This window comes from Diaphorina citri, unplaced genomic scaffold, assembly GCF_000475195.1.
Source record: "Diaphorina citri unplaced genomic scaffold, Diaci psyllid genome assembly version 1.1 scaffold407, whole genome shotgun sequence".
NCBI classification, from domain to species: Eukaryota; Metazoa; Arthropoda; class Insecta; order Hemiptera; family Psyllidae; genus Diaphorina; species Diaphorina citri.
This window is the reverse complement of record NW_007377842.1, coordinates 77,902-90,694: the sequence shown is the minus strand read 5'-3', so window position 1 is coordinate 90,694 and position 12,793 is coordinate 77,902. Positions and strand designations below refer to the sequence as shown.

General features: G+C 36.1%; 1 protein-coding gene across 1 annotated transcript; it reads left to right on the top strand.

Moving 5' to 3' along the window:
- Positions 1-714: 714 nt before the first annotated feature.
- Positions 715-9,982, top strand: LOC113467112 (actin-related protein 6-like). Its single transcript, XM_026823112.1, has 3 exons — positions 715-880; positions 1,972-2,179; positions 9,779-9,982. Exons 1-3 carry the CDS (start codon positions 822-824, stop codon positions 9,980-9,982), a joined length of 471 nt encoding a protein of 156 aa, XP_026678913.1. The 5' UTR covers positions 715-821.
- The last annotated feature ends 2,811 nt before the right edge of the window (positions 9,983-12,793 follow it).

The following is a 12,793-nucleotide window of genomic DNA, read 5'->3' as shown; positions in this document are numbered from 1 at the left end:
AACCCCGCGTAGCGAACACGCGAAGCCCCCGGGGGGTGGAGGGGGGCGAAGCCCCCCTCCCGAGCGCGAAGTGCGAGTCTAAACTTAATACAGCCGGTTGTGTAACTGACTGACTGACTCACTCACTCACTCACTTTGCAAGGACGCTTGCGGAGGAGCAGAAAGAAATGCGCAGAAACGTATGCGCTCAAACACATTAATGTGTTGCCTGCGAGGGAGCTTTGATGTGACGTCATCGTGTACGGGAGCGTATGCCGTGACGTCAGAGCTCAAGATTTATCGGTATTTTTTAAATCAATTTATCTCGGGATCTAGAAGTCGTAGAAGAAAAAGCACTCACTCACTCATACTAATTCTAACCCACTTCTAGATGAGCTAGGAAGATGCGGTTTTCACCATTAGATTCCTTATTTTTTGTACATACTGGGAAAAATCGGAAAATCCCGAAATTCCAAACCGTTCCCGAGGTATTGACGTTTACTAATAATATTTTTTTTTTTTTTTTTTCAATATTAAAAAATTGACATGAAAATGTAAAACTATCTGAATAATGAATGGTCTTTTATGAACGTAGATTTTGAACCTTTTACTAAAGATTTACCTAGAATTGCGATCAAGTGTTTATGATGATGACTCATAGGATGTAGTGGAGTATTAAATTCGTAGACAATTTAATTGGTCTTGCGCCAAATTTCATCAAAATCGGAACAGGCAATCGCGAGTTATACGAGTAGAAGAACAAACAAACCAAATGCAAAACTGTTGAGTTAAAACGTAGACCTCACTCAGACTCTTTTGTCCAAGCTGAGACGATTGTACGTATGAACGCAATTCACATGTATCGAAATAGAAAAGAAGGTACCTTCTATACGATCTATAGGTATGTCTTACGTAATAAAAAGTTTTTTAATGCGTTACCTCAAAATTTAAAAACTGAAAATAATTTTAATACATTTAAAACTTGACTTAAAGAATACATTATAGATCGAGTACCATATTCATATAATGAGTTTTTATAATGATATAGGTCTCATAGGTATTTTACTTTTAATTTTATTCTGATTTTCAGATTTTTTCTTTGTCAGCTATTACCTAGTATTTTTCTTTCTCAGCTTAGTTAGCTAATCTCATCTTTTATTTCACTAATTTTATATATTATCTTATGCTTTTGTTATTTGTTTATTATTATTTTATTTTATTTTATTTTATTGTTTGTGGATCTTTTTTTGTAACTAAAAAAAAAAAACAAAAAAAATCTTTTGAGTGACTTTGTTGACCATGTTCCTATTTTGATCTAAAGGACAAGAAACAGATTTTATAAAGTCACTCAAAAAGATTTTTTTTTTTTTTTTTTTTAATTTACGGGATATAGATCCCATTTTAACCAATATTAAATTACCTACACTAGAATACTAAGACATAAAAAAAAAAAAAATGAAAAATGACTACCTACCTCATTAAACATAAAAAAAACTGACTACATAAATACAGAGAATTGAGGAGTACAAATCTAAACATAAATTGCTCACCTATAAGAAAGTGAAAAAAAAAAAAAAAACCTACCTATAAGAAAGTGAAAAAAAAATTTAAAGAATGGCTGGCCTTTTTTAAAACAATAGATTTATCGCGAATTGGGTTCTTTGACATTTTTTTCCTCTTTTTTTTTTTTTTTTACTTTGTAGAAACAATACAAGGAAGGGTTTATGATGGTGAGTCACCTATTGGACTCTGAAACGTTCAGACCAAAAATCGGTACCGCTCAATTCTGAGACTCTAAATTTAAACTTGCGACGCCAACCTGTACCAAGTTTCATTAAAATCGGACCAGACAATCGGGAGTTATAGCTGAACAAACATTCAAAAACATACAAACCATATGCAAAACGTTCGAGTGAAAACGTAGACCTCACTATAGTTCGGTCAATCAAATTGAAAAGTTCAAGTTTATAAACATGTCTTGTTACTTTACAGACAATTGCATGTGATGGATGAAACTCATGTTATTAATCAAGTCAAAGAGGATTCCTGCTTTGTTTCTCAGAATTTCTATCAAGATATGGAAATAGCACGGAGAAAAGATTCCGATAATAATACTATTGTAAGAGAATATGTTCTACCTGATTATACAACACTCAAGAGAGGATACTTGCGCAAGCCGGGTTCAGAAAAAAATGATCAGGTAGGAATATTGCGATCGATCGAGAACAAATTTATACAGGGTGGTTCGTGATTTGCGAACCACGCTTATATTTCAGAAATGGCCCCCCTGTTTTTTTATTTTTTTCCCCAAACCCCTTTTGCGGGGTTTTTTTTTTTTTTTTTTTTTTTTTTTTTCGTTCCCGGCGTGACAAGGTCTGGCGAGACCAGTACCTTTTACCATCGTAATCAAAGGGGAATAGTGTGTTTTTTACCTGTCGCGAGTTTTGATTAATGAAAAGATACAATTTAATTATAAAAAAAATGAGAGTAATAATATTTATTTTAATTTCAATTCGATTTTTTTACGATATGAGTATATATATCAAAATTAAATTTAAGATATAAATGGGTAATACGATAAAATAAAACAAATATAGTAGTTATTTTTTTAGAACAATGACGGGTTTTATCTCCTATGGGGGGAATTTTTTTTCGGAAATTCGATTGTACTAACCCCCCAAAGTGATCAGTCTTTACAGAATATAACGTACACTAAGTTTCAAGCCGATTGACACAAGTTAAGGGGTGCCGCTGGCCCTCAAAGTTTGAAATTTGGGCAATTTTTCACTGTTGAGTGGAGTTTTTCCGCCATTACACGAGAAATAAACATAAACATACCTTGAAAATTGAGCTCTTAATACCAAGTAGTTCCGGAGATATAGAGGCGCAAAAATCGCAATTTTTTTACTCATTCACTCACTCACTCACTCACTCATCAAAATGTTGAGGCACTTCCCGATGTCGTAGAAACTTGAAATTTGGCAGGATGGTAGGTCTTGATGAGTAAGTAAAGGGAAAAAATCTGAAAATCGGCAAAAGTTGCACATAGCTCTGTCCACAGGCGGAAATAACCGCTTTTTGGCGGTTTTCACCAAACGGTTCGAGATATCGAAAAAGTTATGCATGAGAGTAGACCCCCCAAAACCATACCTAAAACCCCCCAAATATCAGTTTTTATTAACATCAAGCCCCCGGGGGGTGGAGGGGGGCGAAGCCCCCCTCCCGAGCACGAAGTGCGAGTCTGTAAGGATAAGGTTGACAATTTTGAAAAACTGGAAAATTGGAAAAAATGGACTGGAAAACCGGAGAGAATTTTAGAATTTTAATTTTCGTTTTTGTTAGACACCCTGAATATTTTTTGAACGGTTGAAAATGAGAAGCTGAAATTCACGGTATTGTTTTATCTTTTAAAATACCATTTTTTTTTATTTATTTTTTTTTAAGTACATAATTGCCAAATTCAGGTCGGAGCCAGAGTCGGTCCCAGGGGGGTGAACTTAAAAATCTTAAATGGAAACCCCCTATTTGTAATACATCGTATCGAAGGTTTTAAAAAACGTAGTACTTTGATACGGATCCGAAAACCAGGGCCGGAGTTATGGCTTATTTGTTTTTCCATGTTCTTCTGCCAATAGGGGAGCACTAAAAATAGGAAATTAATTTTGATCGGTGATTTGTGCTTCAAATAGGTCCCACTAATGATTCATATTGAAATTCAAACCCATAAATGCAATTTCAAAACATCTACCCCTCAAGGCCATCAGGGCCGATATTTTAAATTTAATATTTGGGTCTGAATTTCAATATGAATCATTAGTAGGACCGACCTATTTGAAGCACAAATCATAGATCAAAATGACTCCCATTTTTAGTGTTTCCCCTATCGGCAGAAGAGCGTGGAAATATTGAAAATTGAATAAGCTATAACTTCGGCTCTGGTTGTCGGATCGAGCTTAAACACATATCAAAGTACATACTGTGTGTTTTTTTAAGATCTTTGATATGATGTATTACAAATGGGGGGGTTTCCATTTAAGATTTTGAAAATGATACTACCCTAAATTTCAGCTTCTCATCTTTAGCCGTTCAAAAAATATTAAGGGGTCCCCGGACTAAATAAACACTCTGTATAAATAAAATTGTAGAGATGTCTATAAATAAAATTGTAGATTTGCGCGCGTGCGTGAGAGCGCGAGTACGTGCGTAAGTGCGTGCGTGCAGTGAGTGAGTGCGCGAGTGAGTGCATGCGTGCGTAATTAACCACCAGTAATGGAGCAGTTGCAAATGGGTAAATCGAAATCCGAAGAGAAAACATAGTCAAGTTGAAACTGAGAGAAGGTTGAAGGAATTAAGATTCATAAGGCACGAAAAACTGAGAATGCATGACTTGGCCTTTATTTCTTATCTCACCACTTTTATAGGCCGACATTTTTGGATAGGAACTTGGCCTTTTTTTTCACATTTGTGTTTTTGTGGGGGATCATCCTTGTTGAAAAGGTAGAATGGATGTTATGGACATTTTTCGAAGTGTCGAAGTAATTTTGTGGGCGAGTGTATGCTATAAAAACGAACATTACAACGAACTCAAAAGTACCCGTGTGACATACATATCATTTCATCGTCGTTTACCTTCCTAAATTATATGGTAACATGACTTTTTGGTTTGAGACCTTTTTTCGCGAATTTGTTAACATTCCAAATTTCGCAAATTTGCGAAAAATGGTCTTAAAAAAAAAAAAATAAATAAATAAATTGATGTAAACACATGATTTAGGAAGGAAAAATATTCTGAAATGATGTACATTCCAATCACCTTATCGATTTGCGAACTTTGCAATTTTCAAACTGATGTTACCACATGATTTAGAAAAGCAAAGTACCGCGAAATGATATGTCACACAGGTCTGTACGTTTCAGTTAGTTGGGATGTTCGCAAGAAATGAATCAATAGTCGATTGTACATGAAATTTTACGTAGAATAATAATCTCTTGGAGGGTTTCAGCAGTCATTATATGTAAGATAAGTACCAAAGTTTGATACAGAAAGTGAATGAAAGCAAGTCTAAAATAGTTGGTAAAACACCTCTAGAACACAATGTATTGAAAAAGTTTGATGTCATGAAAGTTGAAATTAGTAATTAGACAAGAGCGTCATTTATAAGGTACATTGCCATAATAATTATTTTGCAATTTAAAAGAGGGGTTTGGCTATGATAATATTAACTTCAAAAGAGAATTAGAAATCTTTATTTTCTACATTTACCACTGAGCATTGGTGATTTTAAAGAATAACCGGTAAAAGTAAGAAATTTAGAAAAATTTCTTACATTTACCAGCAAGTTTGGTGATACCGGTAATTTTTCAAAATTACCAATTTTCTACATTTACCGTAACATATATAAGTTTTGTGGGGCAACTTGATAAGGAGAACCAAAAAGGCAGATATATTTTGCAGAACTTCAAAGCAGAGCCTTTAAAAATATATATCTGGCTTTTTGGTTCTCCTTATCAAGTAGAATAATAATATATCTACATAAAAAAACAAGCTGGGTCCGTCACTCCGGGAATTTTTTAGCCCGTAGTTTATTCGATCGTGATTAGAGAAGATCAGTACCTATGTACCTGCAAACAAGCTGGGTCCGTCACTCCGGGAATTTTTTAGCCCGTAGTTTATTCGATCGTGATTAGAGAAGGTTGATATTGGTCTGTGATTTGAGGTCTCCAAGCTGTTGCTTTTTTTAGGGATGGGTATGATGAGAGATTCCTTTAATGTGGCTGGGATCTTATCGAACTTACCTATCATTTGAGAAGATCAATAGATCGTTAACATCTATAGACAGCAATATAAATACATGAGTTACCATGTTTCTTCAAATAAACACATGGATCATACTTAGACCGAACACATTTTAGTTCCTTCAAGAAACTATCGAGTCCCAAGTTTCAAACTCGACTCGCTTGTTTGAGTTCATAGATTGACTTCAACAGTCTACAGTATTGACCACCAAACGAACCAGCACATAATTCCATATAGATCTCCTCTTCTAGCTTGGGATGAAGAAATGCTGCTACAACATCCATTTTTGTCTCGCTGGAGGACGTAAAACTGAGACAAAACCAGCCCTGTCAAGCCACAGACACAATAACACTGGCTCTTTTGAGGGTACCTGAATGGGACTATGGTCAAGTCCGTCTCAGGAAGTAGGGTACAACGACCTTTTATTATTAGTAATAATAAAGGAAGGACGGACTAAAAATTGTAGAATGAGGAAAAAAATCATTTAATCAGGGCAGGTATCAGGGAACCAATTCATACAAACCTTTTTCCAACCGGAACCAACTAATACGTTTTTTCCCAGTTGGGAACCAACTCGTACTCAGCCATAATTATGTACCTGAATATCCCTCATCTGACCCCTACAATTTAGGGGCCCTGAGCTAGCTCTCTGGCCTTGATGACACCTATTGGTATCCTCTTAATAGGATAGTAGATGAACTCACAGATTTTCTCTGGAATAAACCTGAGTATGCGGACTCTTTAGAGGTGCTGCAGGTGAATTTTAGAGAAACTGGGGAGGTTGAAATATACCAGTGAGGGTACTTCTAGGTTACATCAAGGCCTTGGGATAACAGACCTATCAAACCCCTCATTAGACCCCTTCAGTTCGGCGGCCCCAAGCTAGCTCTCTGGCCTAGGCACCTTTTGGTATCCTCTTAATGGGATAGTATATGGACTCACAGCATTTCTCTGGAATAAACCTGAGTATGCGGACTCTTCAGAGGTGCTGCAGGTGAATTTTAGAGAAACTGGGGAGGTTGAAATATACCAGGAGGGTACTTCTAGGTTCCATCAAGGCCAGGGTATAGCAGCTTGGGCAGGGGAAAAAATACTGATCACAATAGATCTACAGAGGTCGCAGTGTTAATTGCATACTCTCTTGGGAGAGGAGCAACCAGTCCCATAATAAATAAAAATAGAAGGGCAACACAAGTTAAAACAATATTGTTTCAACTTGTTCTGCATCAGCTTCTAAGCGGCGCAGCGGGCGGGTGTAATACGTGTAAGAAATCTCAGTTACTTTTTACTTTCCGGCTTCGGAAGGCGATCGTTTGAAGAGTTTATCTCTTGTAGTTATTTATAAACAAATTTTCTATCTTGTGCAAACACAATCATCACCACTGGAGCCCTTGGGAATTAATTTGGACGGAAGAAAGGATAAAACTATTACAAATGAAAAAGTCTAGTAACTGAGGCCTCTTCAGCTGTTTGCGGCCAGAAGGCGAGGGACGGCTTTATCCGTGTTGCTTATTCAAAAAAAAAAAAAAAAAAAAAAAAAAAACTTTCATTTCAAACAATAGTAATTTTTCTCAAAGGAAAAGATAATATTCCTGCATTAAGTAGGTGAGTTGAAGAGAGAAGCACACAGATAGCAAATCTTACCTCATAGCTAGAGTCCAACTTATGTACAACTTGCGTGAGGGGCAGTTTGCCCTCTATCTTTCTATCCGGGATTGTGTCCAAGTCACAAAAGTGGAACATGTTGTTCTTGCAATCCTTCATCGTATGTACGATCAGCCAGCGGCCACAGTCACTGATCTCTGGATTCCTAAGATAGAATAACATGGGAGAATAGAAAATTACTTCATTTAGAATACCGGTCTAGTTAGTTTGGAGGGTAAAGCGTCTGCCTTGTTAGAATCAGAACTTTTTTTTTACGAGGAGAGGAAAGCTCTTAGACCTTCTGTGTGGGACTCGTGCATGGACCGCCCGGTATCCATGGACGCCTACCCACTAAAACCTACGGAACTCCTCTTAACAAAACTAATCATAACATTGTGGAACTATTTTACATTACATCGCAATGTTATGACATCCGATACCAACAAATGATCTAGGACAATGTTATGACCTATGATACTAACAGTACAAGAACTCTGAAACTCAGAACCCACAGTATGTACAATTCAGCATAGTTCTTGATGTGTCAGCTCATTTCTTTAAATTAATGCTGACTTGAATTTCGCGACCTATGGCAATAAACAGAGATAGAAGTGGCTTACCTACTTCTATTTGCTGAGTTCCCTAACGTTTGTTACCATGGACGCCTACCCACTAAAACCTACGGAACTCCTCTTAACAAAACTAATCATAACATTGTGGAACTATTTTACATTACATCGCAATGTTATGACATCCGATACCAACAAATGATCTAGGACAATGTTATGACCTATGATACTAACAGTACAAGAACTCTGAAACTCAGAACCCACAGTATGTACAATTCAGCATAGTTCTTGATGTGTCAGCTCATTTCTTTAAATTAATGCTGCCTTGAATTTCGCGACCTATGGCAATAAACAGAGATAGAAGTGGCTTACCTACTTCTATTTGCTGAGTTCCCTAACGTTTGTTGTGATGCCTACAAAGTACATAAAATTATTAATATAGAACAATAGAAGGGTTTGGGTGAGTATTCACTCGAGGGCAAATACTTTCCCGCTCAAAAATAAACAAACATTGGTATAAAGAAAATACTTATAGGTAGTAGGTTCTCTTTACAAGCAATAATAATAATAATAATAATAATAATAAAACCCTCTCTCTCTCTCTCTTTCTCTAAAAAGATACCTATCTACATCTAAATTGTGTAAATGCTCTCTTTATTCATAAATAAACTGTTAGAAGAGCTCATCGCCCTAGAGCAAAGGACTTTCCTTCTACATGCCAAATCGGGTGAACTCCCGCCCTAGGGCCAAAGTTTTCCCTCTTTGGAAAAGAACCAGGGTATAAAAGGTAATAATTTACAAAGAAACACAGTAATACTTAAAAAGTAGATACCTAATAAAAACATCAATGTAAGACCTTTTTTATTTAAAGAAAAAGCATAGTGTATCTGCTATACACCGGGGTGATGGTCTCTAGCTCTAGCCATGTTAAATTGGCTGGCTCGTCCTGAACCGCAGTCAACCATTGTGATGACTTGTGCTTGGTCTTTAAAAGCAGAGAGAACCCTTTGAGGAACTGCCAGCTTGCTACACTGGTTAGGGTTAGCTGTTCTCCTCCCTGTTTATAGTCCCACAGCCAGACGCTAGTCTTCTCTCTGTTTAACGTCCCCTAGCCAGACAGTCAATATTTATGTAGAAAGTAGATGTTTACATGTTCAGGTCAAATTGTATGCCTACTGCCCACATTATCTAAGATGCACGATTGCACAGAGTAGGAGAGTAGGACTTTAAGCATCGTTCACTGGTTAGGGTTAGCTGGTCTCCTCCCTGTTTATAGTCCCACAGCCAGACGCTAGTCTTCTCTCTGTTTAACGTCCCCTAGCCAGACAGTAAATATTTATGTAGAATGTAGATGTTTACATGTTCAGGTCAAATTGTATGCCTACTGCCTACATTATCTATGCACGATTGTAACTACAGAGTAGGAGAGTAGGACTTTAGGTATCGTTCATCTCTGTTTAACGTCCCCTAGCCAGACAGTCAATATTTATGTAGAAAGTAGATGTTTACATGTTCAGGTCAAATTGTATGCCTACTGCCTACATTATCTATGTACGATTGTAACTACAGAGTAGGAGAGTAGGACTTTAGGTGTCGTTCATCTAAGCAGTGTCTTTGAGAATACGAGGATTCATATCTACATTATCTACACCATTTGAAAACGAAGCTGGTATTTTCAAAGCTCTTATGAACACTTTTTTCAAGGAACCTCTTTTGTAATGAAAGTAATAAGTAATTTGCTGATTTGTTTATAATCTAATCTGTTTGTTTTTCTTCTCTTTGTCTGCAGAAGCCATCACCGACCAAGAGTCAGAACATCGTCAGTAGAGCCGAGGTTGCCAAACGTATCCGTCTGAAGTCCCTAACTGCTATGGATACAGACGAGTACAACCAGTTTGGAGATCTGACAACGCAGGATTTCGAAGTGAATGCTCCGACGTCTAATCTCCTACTGGGGGAAGAATTGCTAAGCGCACTCGAGTTCAAAACTTGAACACCAGAGAGCGTGTGTGGCGTTACGAGCAAACCAATCACAGGATGAGTAGCGCTCTGACGGAAAAAAGTTAACCAATCAAAGAGCTTTTTATATTTTCGAATTTCGACTACTGCTGTGTCGGCTGTTTGTGTTTTGGTCGCTGATTTTGTAGGAATAGTATGTAACAATTAATTATTCATGTAATCATGTCAGGGTCACATTTGGAGACTTAAATTAAACAATTTCTTGTAGTAAATTTGAATCGTCTGGTTCAAGCAATTTGATAATCTAATTTCAATCCAATAAAGAGCTTTTTATATTTTCGAATTTCGACTACTGCTGTGTCGGCTGTTTGTGTTTTGGTCGCTAATTTTGTAGGAATAGTATGTAACGATTAATTATTCATGTCTGGGTCACACTTGGAGACTTAAATTAAACAATTTCTTGTATAGTAAAGTTGAATCGTCTGGTTCAAGCAATTTGATAATCTAATTTCAATCCAACAAAGAGCTTTTTATATTTTCGAATTTCGACTACTGCTGTGTCGGCTGTTTGTGTTTTGGTCGCTAATTTTGTAGGAATAGTATGTAACAATTAATTATTCATGTCTGGGCTACACTTGGAGACTTAAATTAAACAATTTCTTGTAGTAAAGTTGAATCGTCTGGTTCAAGCAATTTGAAAATCTAATTTCAGTGTGTGAAAAAAAAAAAAAAAAAAAAAAAAAAAAAAATGCAACCAACCTTCTTTAAAAAAATGAAAATGGTTTGTTGGATTAAAATCTGCACATAGATTATATGGTTCAAGAGATATTCATGAATAATGTCTGTAGATTTTAAGTACCTTAATATTGCACTTATTATTTACATTTCTCAATATTAAGGCCATACGAATGTACCTTTTCTAATAATAGTTATGTCATAGGATAAGAAACATAATAGGTATTGTGGCATGTGTTATATCAAACAAAAAAATATTCGTTCACATTTTTTTTTCCATTTTAAGTTGCATTTTGAAAGATCTTTTATCGTGTAAAAAACTTGGGTTAGTTCTGTTATAATGCATGTATTTGTTTCTTTGCTAGTTCGATGATATCGTACTTTTCCATGATTATTACTTTCTTTTTTAATTAATAAAAATTTCAAAGTCTTTAAAACGATTAACGATTTGATATAGATTGGTATGATTCGAAAGAAATCACATGTGTTCTTCGAATTGAAGTGTTTTTAATGTGAAAGTTTACCGCTCTTCCGATCTTTCTTCGAATTGAAGTGTTTTTAATGTGAAAGTTTTTGTTTTTTTTTTTTTTTTTTTTTTTTCGTCTTGTCATAACTTCACAAACATGAGTATGTTAACTAGGTAGGTAACTTACCTATTCGGAAGACATAGTCGGTTGACCCTCGATATCTAACGAATTTGCAAAGGAAATTTTCAGTTGGCTTATTTTTTTCATTTTCGTTAAATAAATAGATTTACTTTTTATTCACATTATACATAAAATATATTAATTATTATTTTTATTAATAAAATGTGTAATCATAGAACATAAGTGAAAAAAATATCCTCGGTTCTTATTTTCCTAGAATTGATTTCAGCATTGCTCGAATCAGGTGCAATGGGAAAATCAAAATCTCACACATTATATTCTAATATTTAAAAAGATTTTCAGCCCAAGTTAGCTTGGTTGGTAGCGCGTCTGCCTTGTAAGCGCTGGGTCGCGGGTTCGATTCCCGCCCGGGTTGAACATTATCCTAAACAGATGAGGTTCGTTCTCGGAACAGTTGGCTTTCTGCTATCATGCCTTCTTCTCTTCAATTTCGGGACGATAACACCTCCGTTGTTACAGTTTGCTAGTTCTATCTGACCTATTGGAAAAAAAGAATAATAATGAAAGAAAAAATTTCCATGTGATTATATATTAAAAAAAAAAAAGATGAGTGTTTCACCGCCGTTTTTATTTCGTAGGGAAAACAACTGCTACATTGGACGCATGTGGTCTGTGTCGTAGCATGCCCATCCCGTAGTATGCCTCTCATCAGATGGGCGGTTAGAGATAGAAAGGAAAAGATGTGTCTAATCATTGATGTCGCTATACCCGCTGATATGAACATAGAAAGGAAGGAAGCAGTAAAGATCTGGGTATAGAAATAGAAAGGATGTGGAATACTACCGTGGAGACCGACACCGAAGCGAATACAATAGTCCGTCCACTATACCTTTTATTATTAGTAATAATAAAGGAAGGACGGACTAAAAAGGAGACCTCTAAAAGAATTGGAAATTTCAAATATTCATCCTCCTATTGTTTCAACTTTAAAATTCCAGGATTAAGTCAGTGGGTAGGTAAGTCTTCATTCTGCAAACCATTTCAAATATTCATCCTCCTATTGTTTCAACTTTAAAATTCCAGGATCAAGTCAGTAGGTAAGTCTTCATTCTGCAAACCTAGTTAGTAGTTAGGTAGCTTGGAAGGTAACGCGTATGCCATGTATTTGGCGCAGATTTTATCCTAAACAGATAAAGTTCGTTCTCGGAACGGCTGGTTTTCTACTAAAGACCTCTTTTCCAAGATTCATGTGTAATGAAGCAGTTGCAAATGGGTAAAAATTATTAATAAATGGTCGGTTCCTACGTAAAAAGTTGTGAAAAATCCAAATCTGAGATCAAAACTCCGAAAAAAATAATTAATGTAAAAGGTCGAAAATTCAATTTTCATTTTCCGTTCTAATGAAAGAGTTCAAAGATGTACCTATGACGTCAGACTTCAGGCAGTTGCCTCGCTAGGTAGCGCAAGTATGCAAGCGCTTGCGCTGCAAACCTAGTTAGGTA